The sequence below is a fragment of the Apodemus sylvaticus genome, chromosome 1, assembly GCF_947179515.1.
Source record: "Apodemus sylvaticus chromosome 1, mApoSyl1.1, whole genome shotgun sequence".
NCBI lineage: Eukaryota > Metazoa > Chordata > Mammalia > Rodentia > Muridae > Apodemus > Apodemus sylvaticus.
The window spans coordinates 141,554,207-141,569,032 of record NC_067472.1 but is presented as its reverse complement, the minus strand read 5'-3'; the positions used below and the strand labels follow the sequence as shown (position 1 = coordinate 141,569,032).

Genomic DNA, 14,826 nt, shown 5'->3' with positions numbered 1-14,826 from the left:
AACTAGGAGAGGGCTTATCTGGAAGAAGGGTTTCAGCAAGTGTCAAGGATAAAAGAGGGTATTGGGGGAGCAATGGCCAAGATTCAACATAGACATGGATGAAGTCAGCAAAGAACAAAAGAAAGAAATGGGGGTTTTAACAAGGAGCAGCAGGAAACAGCATTCAAGGGGGTGCGGGAAAGAAGATAATGACATGACCATTCCATGGTACGGGAAGGTTTTTTGTAGATAAGAGGAAGAAAATGCCCAGAGGCATCTGGGAGAGTCCAGAGCAGAGAGAGAAAGACATATACCGAACATGGCGAACATGGCTGGCATAGGGAAGTAGGGAAGTGGGAGAAAATAGTGGAGATTGTGAGGGGGGAGGGAAGGAAAGGAGGGGGAGGAAAGGATGAATATAACAAGAGGGAGAAAAAGAATAAGAGACAGTAATTCTCTTACTATATACCTCGATGTCACTGTCATTTGCCACCCTAATAAGGCACTCAGAAAAGTCATGAGAGATGACACAGTGGATGCTGGATAAGACGGAGTTGGGGCGGGGGATTGACTGAGTCTCTGGACGTCTACCAGTGAGTGGGCAGCAAGCTAGGACCCAGCTGCCACCCATGTCTGCTCGTGAGCCCCTTGACTGCTAAGGCGATGCTGTCCATCGTGCAGTGTGTACAGCGTGTTCTAACCTTTAGGGGCTCATCCTGTTGTTCATGTAGAGATCTGAGCCACCACAGCATCACGGAGCCCTTCAGTGTCTTCCTGTGCATCTCAGCTCACCGCAAACACTAAATGTTTTACATGTTTTCCATTGCAATTGACACAGCTTCAAGGTGGTACCATCAGCCCCACCAGAGTACACCTGTTGCAGGAGATCTCTTATCCTGGGGCCTTTTGCTGGCCCTGGACTGATGGTCTCCCACCCCGCCCCCCAACATTAGGGGCCCATGCCCACATCTCTGACTGCCACCAGACATCCTTTGTGACCCCCTGTGAACAAACCCAGCCCAAGGGAGCCATAGCAGGCTATGCTCCACTAGGAGCTCTGAGCTGCCACAGCCACTGCTGCCTCTGTGCATTCCCTTTGTGGCACCAGTAGTCACTGCTCCCTGCAGTGGTCAATGCTGAAAGCTCTTTGCTTTTGTATTCATATATGACTACATACCTAGGCCATAGGACAGACAGTATGGCTCAAGACTCCGCAGTTTTTAGCCATCCCTACATAACAAATTCCCCCAGACAACATATCCTACAAAGAATCCTGGGCCTAAGGAGTTGTACTTGACTCACTATTCATCTGTTATGGCCACTCTCCTGAAGCCTGTGACTCCAATACAGTAGCATGAAGTGTCAGCACAGATGCATCCGAAAGCCAAGGGGAGGGGAAGCAAGCTGGCCCATGGCGGGGAAACTAAGATGGAGAAGCAGGGGGCCAACCGTTGATACTATATGGTCAGGTGACACTTAGTAACAATGCCTAGAGGCACCCAGACAGCTGGTTCCAGACACCACCCTCCTAACTGCCACCACCATCTTAACTGCTATCGCTCTGCCTCCCTGATGAAGTCGTAGCCTCAGACAGAGAGCTCGGAGGAAACACTGAAAGAAAGGCTAACGAGTCTGCAAAGCTGCCTTAGAGCACATGGCACAGAGGCGTTGGCGACACTGGGCACAGTGAACGAGGACAGGCCTCCTGCGCCTGTGTCCCGTGTGCCCGCCACACCAGCCACCTCGTTCCTCTCGAGAATCAAGCCTCTAACAGCGAGCAGCAACTGACCATTCTCTCCGTGAAGGCTGACAGACATGTGTTTAATTGGGACCAGATCTCCGTAGACTTCAACTCTCAGACATGAAAGGCTCAAACCAAAGTGTTGGCCTCAGCAACTCCTAAACTGTCCAAGGACAGAGTCGACCTGAGGTCCTGCTGCTTCCTCAGATTGTTCTGGAATCCTACCCTGGTCCACACTACTCTGCTATGGCTTAAGCACTTTATCCCTAAGCGTCTAGCTCTTCCTCTTTGACAAATGTGCTATGGCTCCCTTAGTGATAGATAGCTGTCCTCATACAGCCCTCCCTAAGTATAAATACCTGGCTTTCTGGGCATGTACAGCCGTAACTCCTCATCTCCCCTGGCTTGGCTTCCAGGAGAACGCAGGACCATCGTATCGTGCACACGGATTGTTAACAAGACCACGACCCTGGTGAATGACAGTGACTGCCCCCAAGCAAGCCGCCCTGAGCCCCAGGTCCGACGGTGTAACTCTCACCCGTGCCAGTCCCGGTAAGTTCCTGTATTCTGTGAACCACCAGCATGATGGGGAGCAGCTCCTCAGATGAGGGGATGGCAATACCTGGATAATATCACAGAACCAGCCTGGGTCACATTCTAGAGGGGTGGTTGGTGATTGATTGATTGATTGATTGGTTGGTTGGTTGATTGCTCGAATAGTCATGCTGTTTGATAATGGAGTTACATTCTGAGAAGTGCCTATCTGGACACTGTAATGTTTACCACACAAGTAGGCTACAGCAGATATGTGTTATACTTCATTGTTCCCTAGGATATGAACAAAATAGAAAACTACTTTAAGCATAAAAAAAACAATGATATAATCAGTAAACACAATATGGATAGGCTGGTGCTATTCTAACACAAACTTTCGTAAAGTGGACAATTTTTTTTTAATCAGGAGCACATTCTAAAATAACTGTTAACAACCACAGCATAGTGACGACAGGAACCAGTAAGTTACTATCACTAATTCTTGTTGTCATGAGCATGTACTGAACTGAGATGGGGCCCGGGCAATGGCTCAGTGTGGAAAGTCCAATCTTCAGGACCTGAGTCTGGGTCCTTAGCAGTCAAACAAAAGATGAAAACATATATATATATATATATATATATATATATATATATATATATATATATATATATATATATATATATAATAAAGATGAAAACATCTGTATAGAGGAATGGATGTGTGGAGACAGGCAGATACCCAAGGCTGGCTGGAACCAGCTTAGACAGTTGGTAAGCTCTAAGTTCACCAAGAGACACTGTCTCAGAATAAAATACAGTGAAATGATAGACATGATAGACAATGCCCAACTCTGACCTTTGACCTCCTTGTGAGCACACATAGGCAAGTATACCACAGGTTTATCTGCACACACCTGAATATCCCACCACTCTCCACTAATAACGTGACAGCATAGTAGGTTTGTTTCCATGAGCATTGGCGCAAACATGGTGCATGGCACTGTGACGTGGTGGAGGTGATGGGAATTTTTAGCCCCACTGTAATCTTCAGGCACCATTTCTGCACACACGGTCTGTTACCAACTGAAGCACCATGAGGTAGGGCTGTTCTGAACGTGGCTAAGCCAGAACACTGACGGAAATACACTGCCCTACCCGGAGGGCACCTTACGGGTAATGACAGACAGCATCTCACAGAGAAAACATTGCCCAGGGCAATCGACTGGCATCCATTGGCTCCCCTTAATCACTTGCCTTGGAGGAAAAGGACATGTTAGAATTTTAGTGTCTGAAGTGTCCACAGGGGCTAATGGCTGTGCTTGACCTGTTTCCCTGCCTGTTTGTTGTTTGGAAGCCATCTGACCCTCTCTCCCATTCTTCCCATGTGCCCTGGTGTAAAGTCTGGAGTTCTCGTGCAAAGTCTGTTCCCGGGTTTCTTTCTGGTTGCTTCAGTGGTACTGAGCATGGTACTCACTCGGTGACTGATGCATCGTGTGATGTTACCCTCTGCCTCCCTTTCTGCCCTGAGTTGAGCGAATAGTTTTCACTTCATACCCTACCATCATGTCAAGGGGTACATACCTTTGCTAGCTAGACTTTGATTTTGATGTGAGTCTTTTGGGTCTTTAAAGTTCTGCTTGTACCACGTGCCTGATTCAGGAGCCTTACAAACTATTTGTCTTTTGTACCAAACCTTTGCTTAGTTAAACTGGTTTGCTTTGGTTTGGTTTTTTATTAAGTGTGTGTGTGTTCACACATGTAGATGTGAGTGTGCACACATGAGTGTGTATGTGTGTGTACATGTATATGTGTGTACATGTATGTATGTGTATACATGTGTATGTGTTACATGTGTATGTGTTACATGTGTATGTATGTATACATGTGTGTGTATGTGTGTACACATACACCTTGGTACATGTGTGGAGGTCAAAGGACAATCTTCAGGAGTTAATATCTTTTCAGCGTGTGGGCCCTAGATGTCTAACTCTGGTTCTCAGATTGGTGCAAGTGCCCTTCCCTTCTGAGCCATAGTCACATCATTAAGGCTTTTTGTTAAAACTCTTGAGTGTATACTTAAGGGGAAATGAGAAGAAAAAGCAAGCAAGTAACATTCCTTATTCGATTTTGCATGCTCCTTCAAAATCAAGAATGAAAGCCTTTTTTTCATGCTAAAGGCTTTAAGGGAAGACTCATTCAGAAAGTCTGCATGGTGGATAGTTTTGAATGTCAACTTACCCCCATCCTAGAATCACTAAGAAAAGGTCTTCAATTTCAAAATTGCTTAGGTTAGGTTGTCCTGTGGGCATGTCTTTGTGGGGAAGGAGTTGTCTTGATTGTTAATGGAGATAGGAGTATCCATCCTGAATGTGGGCAGTCCCATTTCATGGCCTGGATTCTGAACTATACAAGAATAAAAACAAAAACAAACAAACAACAGCAAAAACAAAAAAGAGGAGAGGCCAAGCAGCCTGGGTGTGTTCATTTCTCACTGCACTTGACCGTGGTGTGTGTTGACTAGCTACTTGAAGTCTAAGTGTCTTAGGATTTTACTGCTGTGAACAGACACCATGACAAAAGCAACTCTTATAAGGACAACATTTAATTGGGGCTGGCTTACAGGTCTAGAGGTTCAGTCCCCATTATCAAGGTGGGAGCATGGCAGCATCCAGGCAGGCATGGTGCAGGAGGAGCTACATCTTCATCTGAAGGCTGCTAGCAGAACGCTGGCTTCCAGGCAGCTTTGGATAAGGATATTAAAGCCCACCCACAGTGACACACATATTCCAACAGGGCCACACCTTCTAATAGTGCCACTTCCTGGGCCTAGCATATACTTAGGGGCCTGGGATTGTGAGCTAAGTAAGTCCCCCCAGTTGTATCTTTTAAGTATTGACAGCCATGCCAAGCGGTGGTGGCACACGCCTTTAATCCCAGCACTTGGGAGGCAGAGGCAGGTGGATTTCTGAGTTCGAGGCCAGCCTGGTCTACAGAGTGAGTTCCAGGACAGCCAGGGCTACACAGAGAAACCCTGTCTCAAAAAAACCAAATCCAAAAACAACAACAACAACAACAAAAAAACCATTAATTATGAGGGAAGGCAGTGGTGGCATATGCCTTTAATCTCAGCACTAGGGAAGCAGAGGCAGGCAGATCTCTGAATTAAAGGCCAGTCTGGTGTACAGAGTAAGTTCCAGGACAGCCAGGGCTACACAGAGAAACCCTGTCTCAGAAAAACAAAACATAATTGACTCAGTGATCAGACAGGCGTCAATCTCTCTACCTGAACCCAAGAGCAGCCTGCTCCCTGGATGAATAAGCAGAAAATGGCGTAAGGGCCTCATCAGGACACAGAGAGGTCAGGATAGGCTCAAGAGTAAAAAACCTTGTGGATGCCTTCAAGAGTCAAGAATCATATTTCCCAATCAATGTTTACAAATTATTTTTTTAATTATGTGCAAGGACCAAAAACATTTACTTAGTCCGCACCCCCTCTCCCACAGCAGGCCCATGGCACCTCTGTGGAGCACTAGGGGTTAGAATTTAAAAGCTCCCAGTCAGCGGGGTTCACGTCCTGTAATGGAGCAGCAGATAACAAAGAACTCTGAAGAAAGCAAAAAAAGCAACTGTTTGAAAGCTAGATCACAGAGAGAAACGGGAACAGAGGCTATGCATAGGAGACCAGAGGGGCTCCATGTTGAATTTCCAAGTGTGAGATGGATACTGTTTTAGTTGCCTGTGATTGCTGTGACAGAGCATCCAACAAGAACATCCACAACGAAGACTCATGGTTACCGTGGCTCATGGTCTCTGAGGGCTTGCGGAGTCTGTAGCTCATAGGAAGCATGACATCAGAGCTCAGCTCACAGTAGTGGCTGGCATCTGTGGTGGTGCTGTCTGTGTGGCTACAGAGCAGGTCACCGTGAGGGTGCTGGTAGCAGGGTCCAGGCCAGGGCCTTCAAAGTCCTTCCCCACAATGACTCACTTCTGCCAGCCAAGCTCTACCTCCTAAAGGTTCCATACCCTCCTTTGGGAACAATTTAAAACAAGAACATAAGAGGAACAAATCAGATCCAGACCATAGCAGAGGCCCAGCTAGAACTATGGCGGATGGCTGCTGGGCTCCCATAGATGATCAGAGTGATCATGGCAACTGGAAATTAAGAAGGTAAAAAAAAAAAAAAAAAAAAAAAAAAAAAAAAAAAAAAAAAACCACAGAAAGGAGAGAGCCAGCAGGGGCTCTCGGATTCTGCAGATGTACTTGGCCCAGTCCCTAGGAATAAGACACAGATAGGACAGACTTCCTCTAAGTTGTTCCAAAGAACAACTTCTCCCCCAGAGAGCTCACCTCGGGCAAGCTGGATACATTCCTCAGGTGTCAGCCAGCCCTCCGTGGAAGCTTCTAAGTGCCAAGTGAAGGGAGTAGTCTACCCATAGGCTGTGACTGTGGACTTTAATTTTTCTAAAATTTTAAAGTCAAGGGGCTTGTAAGAGTCCTGAAGTTAGAATGACCACCTGTCCTGCTAACTCTCTTGCTCCTTTAAGAGAGCTACTTGCTCTTTGCATTTCTCTTCCATTTGGCAGAGAGGAGAAGTTTCTTCAGTGGCTCTCCTGCAGGCATCTTTCTCCTCCAAATTGGCTTCCTCCCCAGTAATAGAGTGTCAGCACCTGAATTGTGACTAGATTTCAAAGTTTGTAGAGAAAGATAGACTTTGTTCTTTTTGAGAAATTAGGGAAAAGAGCAGACCTAGACAGAGACCGTTTTAAATGTCCCTCCTCCGTATCTATCAGAGGCAGGAGGGATAAGAGAGCACAGAGACAGTGTCCGGATGAGCGCTTTTTCAGAGAACTAGATCCTGGAAGCAGGAGGAATTCTGAATAGTGTCATTAATCAGAGACCAGTACTTAAAGGCAGTAACCGGAACTTCCCCCCTCACCACCACCAAAAGTTGCATGGTAATCTCTAAAACAATTACAGACTCTAGCCCATGTTTTCTTATCTATGGTTCCTTCCTCTGGGAACTGGGACAAAACTGTCTGACATAATACTTAAGACCCTAAGTACTTCTCAAAGAAGTACCTAAGATCTCCTTTTCTTAACCCAGCCCCTCGTGTCTTGAGCCTTAAAACAGGCTGAATAAATTCTTGCCCCATGGGATCTCACCTTCCGAGATGAGTTGGCATGGAGATTTTCACATGGCCAAGTGCAAGCGGGTCAACCGTGCCTTGACCTAATCCGCTCCTGGAGCTGCACTGAAGGGCCCTTCCTTCTTTCTTTTTTTCTTTTTTTCCTACAGCTTTCCTCTTCTTAGTCGCTCCACAGGTACCTCACTGTTGGGGGCCAGAGTATCCCTACCCGCAAGACAGTCAACAGGGTTCCTGGAGCTACCTAGGAAAAGGGCAGTGGGGGGTGGAGGCAAGAAACACAAAGAGGCAGACAGCAAGTCAGTATTTCCAATCAAGCTGTCAAACTTTAATTTTCACACAAGGCGTTATAAAGGCAAGCAAGCATGTGTGGGGAGGGGTGAAGGGGGAAAGTCATTGTATTCAGGGGAACAATCTCAGGGGGCTAGCATCATTCCTCAGGAACAGTTTCTCAGAATTGTCTCCAGGATCTCAGGGAAGATGCAGTAAGAACTTGGCATCATATTTTGATCATGAGGAGGTAAAGTGGAAAGGAGTTGCTATGGTAACCTAACCACAGGTGAGCTTCATTTGTTTGAGCCCACTCAGGTGAGCTCTGTATGTACTGACCATCTAGCTTACTTGACTAATCTTTAAACTAGTTCATTTCCTTCTAAAAGCAGTCTAGAGAAAGCAGGAGAGAAATGGCTGAGAGGAGGGGTTTTTGAGATCTCTGTGAGAATGGCTCCTGGCATGTTTTATTGTGCTGGGACATTTCACTGGCCCTGATGTGTTTTGTTTTGCGTTTTTAGTGTGTGGGTGTTTGTTGTGTAGAGCTGTGCCTGTTTAGTCCTCTACCCCTGATCTCTAGTTCCAACCCTACAGTATGCTATTGAAATGGAGTATCCATCTGCCTCCTTTCACGGTTCCCATGGCTGCTGGAAAATTCAATTGACATGTTCAGCTCCTTAGCACTGAGCAGCACTGACTCAATCAGTGAGTGCATCCTTGATAATGTTCAGGGCACAACTGGGAATTAGTAGTAATGCAGAGAAACGGATTCAGACCAGACTCAAAACAGGACAAAAGATTGACTCGAGAGATAAAGGATTTTTTTTTTTAATCTTTAGCTAACATTTCCACATCTCCACAAGGGAACGTACATGGAAACTTGTTTTAGTAACTTTGTCCCTCTATACTAAGTTTTTAATATGGTGTTTTTATTGATTTTTCAAGAATTTCATACATGTACACAATATAGTTTGATCATTTTCATTTCTACTCCCCCCTTACTCCTTCCAGAGCTACCTCTACCTTCTCCTCCTCCTCTTCTTCTTCCTCTTCTTCCTCCTCTTCTTCCTCTTCCTCTTCCTCCTCTTCTTCCTCTTCCTCTTCTTCCTCTTCCTCCTCTTCTTCTTCTTCCTCTTCCTCCTCTTCTCCCTGATCCCTTCCTCCTCCTCCATAACCTACTAATTTCAATTTGTGCTGTTCAGTAATACTCATGGAGTGCAGACAGCCTTCCAGAGGCTGTACTCTGAAATACTCCCTCCCCCAGAGCCCCAGAGAGAGTCCACTGCTCCTCAGTCAGGGGTGACCGGCCCTCCCTGCTCCATGCTAGAAAGGCTTTTATGTGGGCGTGCAGGGCTGCTGGGAGTTCATGAGTGTAGCTGTCCTGCCATGTCCAGGGACACGGCTTTTATCTGCTTCTCCCTGACCTCTGGCTCTTTCTCCTGCTCTTGCATGATGGCTCCTGAGCCCGGACAGGGAAAGAGTGCCATGCAGATGCCGCATTGTGACTGAGCAGACATTTTCTCTCTGCTGCGCATGGGAGTAGATTGCTGACATGCCTGTCCATCCCTCCTGATGCTAACCATTGAGGCTCCAGAACTTCATTCAGCAAGAGGCCGGTCAGTCTCACACTCTTGGTATACACCGGAGGACATGTTAGTACACTGGATTACTTTTTCTTTGCATCCCCTGGGCATCTAGCACAGCCGTGATCATATGCCGTACCTTCTGAAACATTCCTCTACAACCCTCCTGTCCACCAGACACCTTCTGAGCAGCCGGTATTTAGAGAGAGGAGACCAAGCCTTTGCTTGCCTGTAACTTGACAGGGGTATCTCCCTCCCCTCCACTCTTTCTTTTTTAATCCCACCCTCTTCCAGCCTCTTTCTGACTATAATGTCATCTAAAGCCAGCATAAAGAATGAGTGGAATTTCCATTAACAGAAGAGAAAATGAAATTGAGTAAAGACAAGTCAATACCTAGGATTTTCTGGAGGACTCACAAAAGGAAATACTGGGTGTCTGCTCCAGGCCAGTTAGGTTGTTGATTCTGTACCATCTGACTCTTTAATGTTGTTTAAGATCAGTCCATGCAAATGAATTGACAGGAGTCAGCAGAGAGTGCTTACTGTTTAACACAAGAAACATGTCTGATAATAGAATTTGAAAGGGGGCTAGAGAGATGGCTCAGTGGTTAAGAGCACTGGCTGCTCTTCCAGAGGTCCTGAGTTCAATTCCCAGCAACCATATGGTGGCTCACAACCATCTGTAATGGGATCTGATGCCCCCTTCTGGTGTGTCTGAAGACAGCTACAGTGTACTCATATAAATAAAAATAAATAAATCATTAAAAAAATAGAATTTGAAAATCTTCCAAATCCTAGCAAGATATATGTGCACAGGAATATTGTACAGCTATATGTACACATGTGAATGCATACTATACACAAATGTATGTATAACATACAGATTTTTGGTGTGTAATCTACACATATGAACAGTAGCATTTGAACTATTGCAGAGTGTATTCTAGTTGTCACCTGTCCTTCATAAAAACCTGAAGGTGTGGACTCGGGCTCCTTAAGTGACAAAGTGGAAAGCCTGGCCTCAGGAAGAGATCTGACACACCAAGAAAACCTGCCTTGTGTACGATGGGCGGAACTTGGAGCCATGGAGGGCCAAGAGCACAAAGATCTGTTGGAATGGGGCGGACATAACCAGAGGGCAAAGCCAATGACCCAGAAGAATAGCCTAGGAACTGAGGGTGTGAACTTTATTAACGGGAGCTAAAAAGAACCTGCTGTTGAGCCTGGCACTGTGGAAGACCCTTTCTGTTATGATTACTCTTTGACCTTTAAACCAACATCAATATTTGTCTTTCCCCCCCTGCATTTTCCTTTCTCTCCTGCTCTCTTAATTCACTTCAAGCTGCTTTTTCCACCAAGTTCCCGACAGTTCTCTTTGCCTTCCCAACTGCACGCCATTAGCACCTCCTTATTCTGATCCGGTGCCTGGCTCTGTGGATGTCTCTCCCAGCGCTTGCTGTAACCATATGGAATCTGACACAGGACGGCTGGCTCCTCTCCAGCCTCCTGCACACCAACACAAATACCGGCAAACCTGGCCCCACCGTTGGCAGGAGAGGCAGAAATCACAGATTGGATCAGCTGTTGTGAGTGTGGCCGGCAGCCTTCGCCTTGCTGACCACAGTCTGCGGGAAGAGAGCCCTGTCATTGGCATGTAATACTGTATGCCAGCCCTAGAGACCCAGCCACAGACAGCTCAGTGGGCTCCACTTGGAGCCCAGAACTCATGCATTACCAGAGTTAACATTTTTGCAGCCTTTTAGAGCGTATTAGCCACTTGAAAAGCTATTCCAAGTTATTAGATATTTCCCTATAGCATTTATGATTTGAATCTCTTCCCAGGCAGTACATGTTGTACTGTACATTGAATTAGGGTGATTCAGAAAAGAACATTCAGCAACTTACTTGCAATTGGATTGAATAGTCATCTTCACAGAGGGTATTTGGTTTTAAAATTTGTGTTCTTTCTTCAATAACCTTAACCAGGCTAGCCTTGGTTTTTTGTTTTTTTTTTTTGTTAAAATGGGATGGAATACCACATTCATATTAAACAATGTTCTGTGTGTATATATGTACATCTACACAGAGAGGAAGTTGGAAGATCATGACCTAGAATAAAGTTTGAAATGTGTGTATCTTAAGCCACAGGTATACTCTGAAAAGATGCTGTTGATTAATCTATTTCTTGCTACTATGAAACCTCAAAGCATTTTTCTGCTTTCTTCTGAAGTGAAATCAATAACTGTAGTTGGGAGACCATTGGCCGGCATGAGGCTTTAATGGCGTGTGAATGGTGGATACGCCTGCATTAGCTGTGCACCACCTCATCCCTCAGACACTGTCCAGATTCCAGGGCCTCCCTCACATTCCAACTAAACGGTAAAGTTCTACAACTTCTTCTTCGTTTATCAAAATTAGGGAAGCACAAGAGAAGACGAGAGGGTAGCTTCAGACTTGCTTTGATTGCTTGGGTGCCCCTTCTTTCATTATTTCAGACAGTAAGTAATTCCCAGACATTGGTTTCACAGGTAACAGACTCCTCCTGTTAGGAAATGACCGTCTTATAAATTGCCCCATACCAAAGAGGCCTTCTCTCTCCCTACCTTATCCAAATAATGAAATGGGGCACGGAAAAATACAGGGCAGTGTGCAATGTGGTCTCAGGTATTCCTCAAGCAGAAGCAGCTGAGAGCAGCAGCTCGCTGACCCCTTGCCTTGCCTTGCTGCTTCACCCACTGGCATATGTATGGGAAGGCCTGGCCCTCGGCAAGACAGAGTCCAGGTTCTGAAGGCGCGCCTGCACACCCAGAAGAAGAGGTTGCTGGCTTTCTGCTCCTTTGTAACAACGTGATCCAGCTGAAATGAAAGGGAACTGTATGTCCTCCAGGTTCCAGGAGAATGGTCAGGCTATAGAATAAATGCACTATCATGAGCAAGGTGACAGAAGGGTCTCTAACTGGCAGGACTGTTGAAGTTTTAGAAACAAATCTGATGTGCATAGTGACCAAAATCCTAGTACAGTCTGCTTCTTATGAGATCTAATGAGTCTTCTTAAGTTTGGTGCTGGCCAACTCTCTTAAAGCAACAGTTTACAGATATGGAATGACCATTCTTTTCTCCTTGAAAATGTGTATTTATGCCAGGCAGTGGTGGTGCACACCTTTAATCACAGCACCTGGGAGTCAGAGGCAGGCAAATTTCTGAGTTCAAGACCCGCCTGGTCTACAGAGTGAGTGCTAGGACAGCCAGGGCTATATAGAAAAATCCTGTCTCGAATCCCCACCCCCAAAAAAGAAAGAAAATGCATATTTATATTGACATGCAATGAAAATAAAGGCTTCATGCAAACAGAAGCTATTATAGTAAAGTGTCTAGGTTTCTTTTCCTGTGGCTATGATAAAATACTCAAGACAAAAGCATTTAAGGGAAAAAGCTTTATTCTGGCTCATAGTTCAAGAATACAGTCTATCTTATTAGGAAATTCAGCATCACAGCTGCTGGTCACAACACTGTCACAGTTGGAAAACAGAGAGGAACCCAGGACAAGTGTTCAGTTTGCTTTCTAAAATTTATCCAGCTCAGGATCCTCAGCTCAGGGAATGGTTCCACCCACAGGTAACATGGGTCTTCCCACATCAATTAACAAAATCTAGATAACCCCTCACAAACATTATCAAACAATAGCCTTAGTTTAGGTGTGGCCTTAATCCCAGGTGTAGCCAAAGGCATGCCTCCTAGGAAAGTCTAGATTGTGTAGACAGTCAATACTATCCCAGAATGAGTGGGTGCTGTGCTAATAACAGACTTAGAGATTTTCCCAAAATATGTTCAGTCAGGGAATGGAGCTCAGTGATAGAATGAAGCTAGCATATGCAAAGCCATGAGTTCAATCCCTAGGGTTAATAAAACAAATGCTGGTAGAGATGGAGGTGGGTTGTAATGATAATGGGTGTATCTATCAAGAAGATAGAACAGTTACAAAATGTATACACTAAGCCACAAAACTCTAGAGAAAGGGTGGCAGAAATGAAGGGTGAGGTGGAATTTAATTGTATTAAGAGAGTGACTCACACCCAGTTTCAATAGTTTCAGTTTAAAAAACTAGGTAAAAGATTAGAAACAGAAAACTCGAGTGAGCAACCCTCTAAAGCAACAAAACTTCGCAGACATGTATAGAAGAGTCTACCTGATGTGACAGAACACAGTAGGTTCTCAGACCACAGTAGGTTAAAATTAGAACTAAATAAGAGAAAGAATCTTGGAGAATTCACAAATATGTGGAAATTAAGTGATATACTTTCTAAAATAACCAAAAGGACAAAGAGAAGTTACAGAAGAGACCATAGTTTTGAGATGAATAAAAATGAAAACATCATATGCCAAAACTTGGAACATGTAGTAAAAACAGTCCATAAGAAAATGCCTATCTTAATAAATTTACACTTTAAAATCTGCTTTTACATTTATTGTATTTAGTGTGTATGGATATTTTGCCTGCCTGTATATTGGTGTGACCACTTGTATGACGGATGCCCTTGGAGGCTAGAAGAGGGTGTTGAATCTCCTAGAAGTTAAAATGACTATAGGCCACTATGTACATTCTGGGAATTAAACACAGGTCCTGGGAGCAGGTGGGGGTGAACCACCAGTGCTTCTAACCACTGAGCAATCTCAGCAGCTCATATTGACATTTAAACATTTTATAAGTTAGAAAGGGGCTTGTCTTAGGATTTTATTACTATGAACAGACACCATGACCAAGGCAACTCATATAAGGACAAGATTTAATTGGGGCCAGCTTACAGGTTCAAAGGTTCAGTCCAATATCATCAAGGCAGAAATATGGCAGCATCCAGGCAGGCATGGCACAGGAGGAGCTGAGAGTTCTACATCTTCATCTAAAGGCTGCTAGCAGAATATTGACTTCCAGGCAGCTAGGATAAGAGGCTTATAACCCACACCCACAGTGAAACACCTATTCCAGTGGGGCCACAACTTCTAACCCTGCCACTCCCTGGGCCAAGCATATACAAACCATCACAGGGCTAGAGAAATGCTTCAGCAACAGAGAGTACACTCTTCAGCGAACCCATGTTGAGTTCCCAGCACCTGTGGTAAGAGGCTCACCACTGTAACCCCAGTATCAAGGGACCCGGTGTTCTCTTCCAGTTTGTGTAGAAACTATACTCACACATGCAGAACCCACATGCACTCGCATGTACAAAATTAAAACTAAAAACAAAATCTTTTTCTTTTTAAAATTTCAAATCAATAGCTCTACATCACAGCAATGGAAAAAGCAAGGACATCCAAAGCAAGCAGAAGGAAATCACTAAAAACATGGCAGCAGACATTAATTAAGTGGGGAATGGAGAAAAGCAACCCAACCCAAAATTGACTATACGGAAAAGAAAACAACATAACTGATAAACCTTTGGCTATCAAAGGTTTGACCATAAAAATTGGCTACATGAACAAATCAATGTAAGTAATAAACCTTCATTTCCAGGGTGAAAAGACTGGAATTACAAAAATCATAGGTGAAGGGGCATTAATTTTGAGACTACAGAAACA

At 44.8% G+C, this 14,826-nt stretch overlaps 1 protein-coding gene across 1 annotated transcript in view; it reads left to right on the top strand.

Annotated features, from left to right (window-relative positions):
* Adamts17 (ADAM metallopeptidase with thrombospondin type 1 motif 17) overlaps positions 1-14,826 on the top strand; it is a 312,892-nt gene that overhangs the window by 240,214 nt on the left and 57,852 nt on the right. Inside the window, exon 19 of the mRNA XM_052161031.1 lies at positions 2,137-2,272. Within this exon, the coding sequence (XP_052016991.1) occupies positions 2,137-2,272 (136 nt within the window). The remainder of the gene's footprint in view (positions 1-2,136; positions 2,273-14,826) is intronic.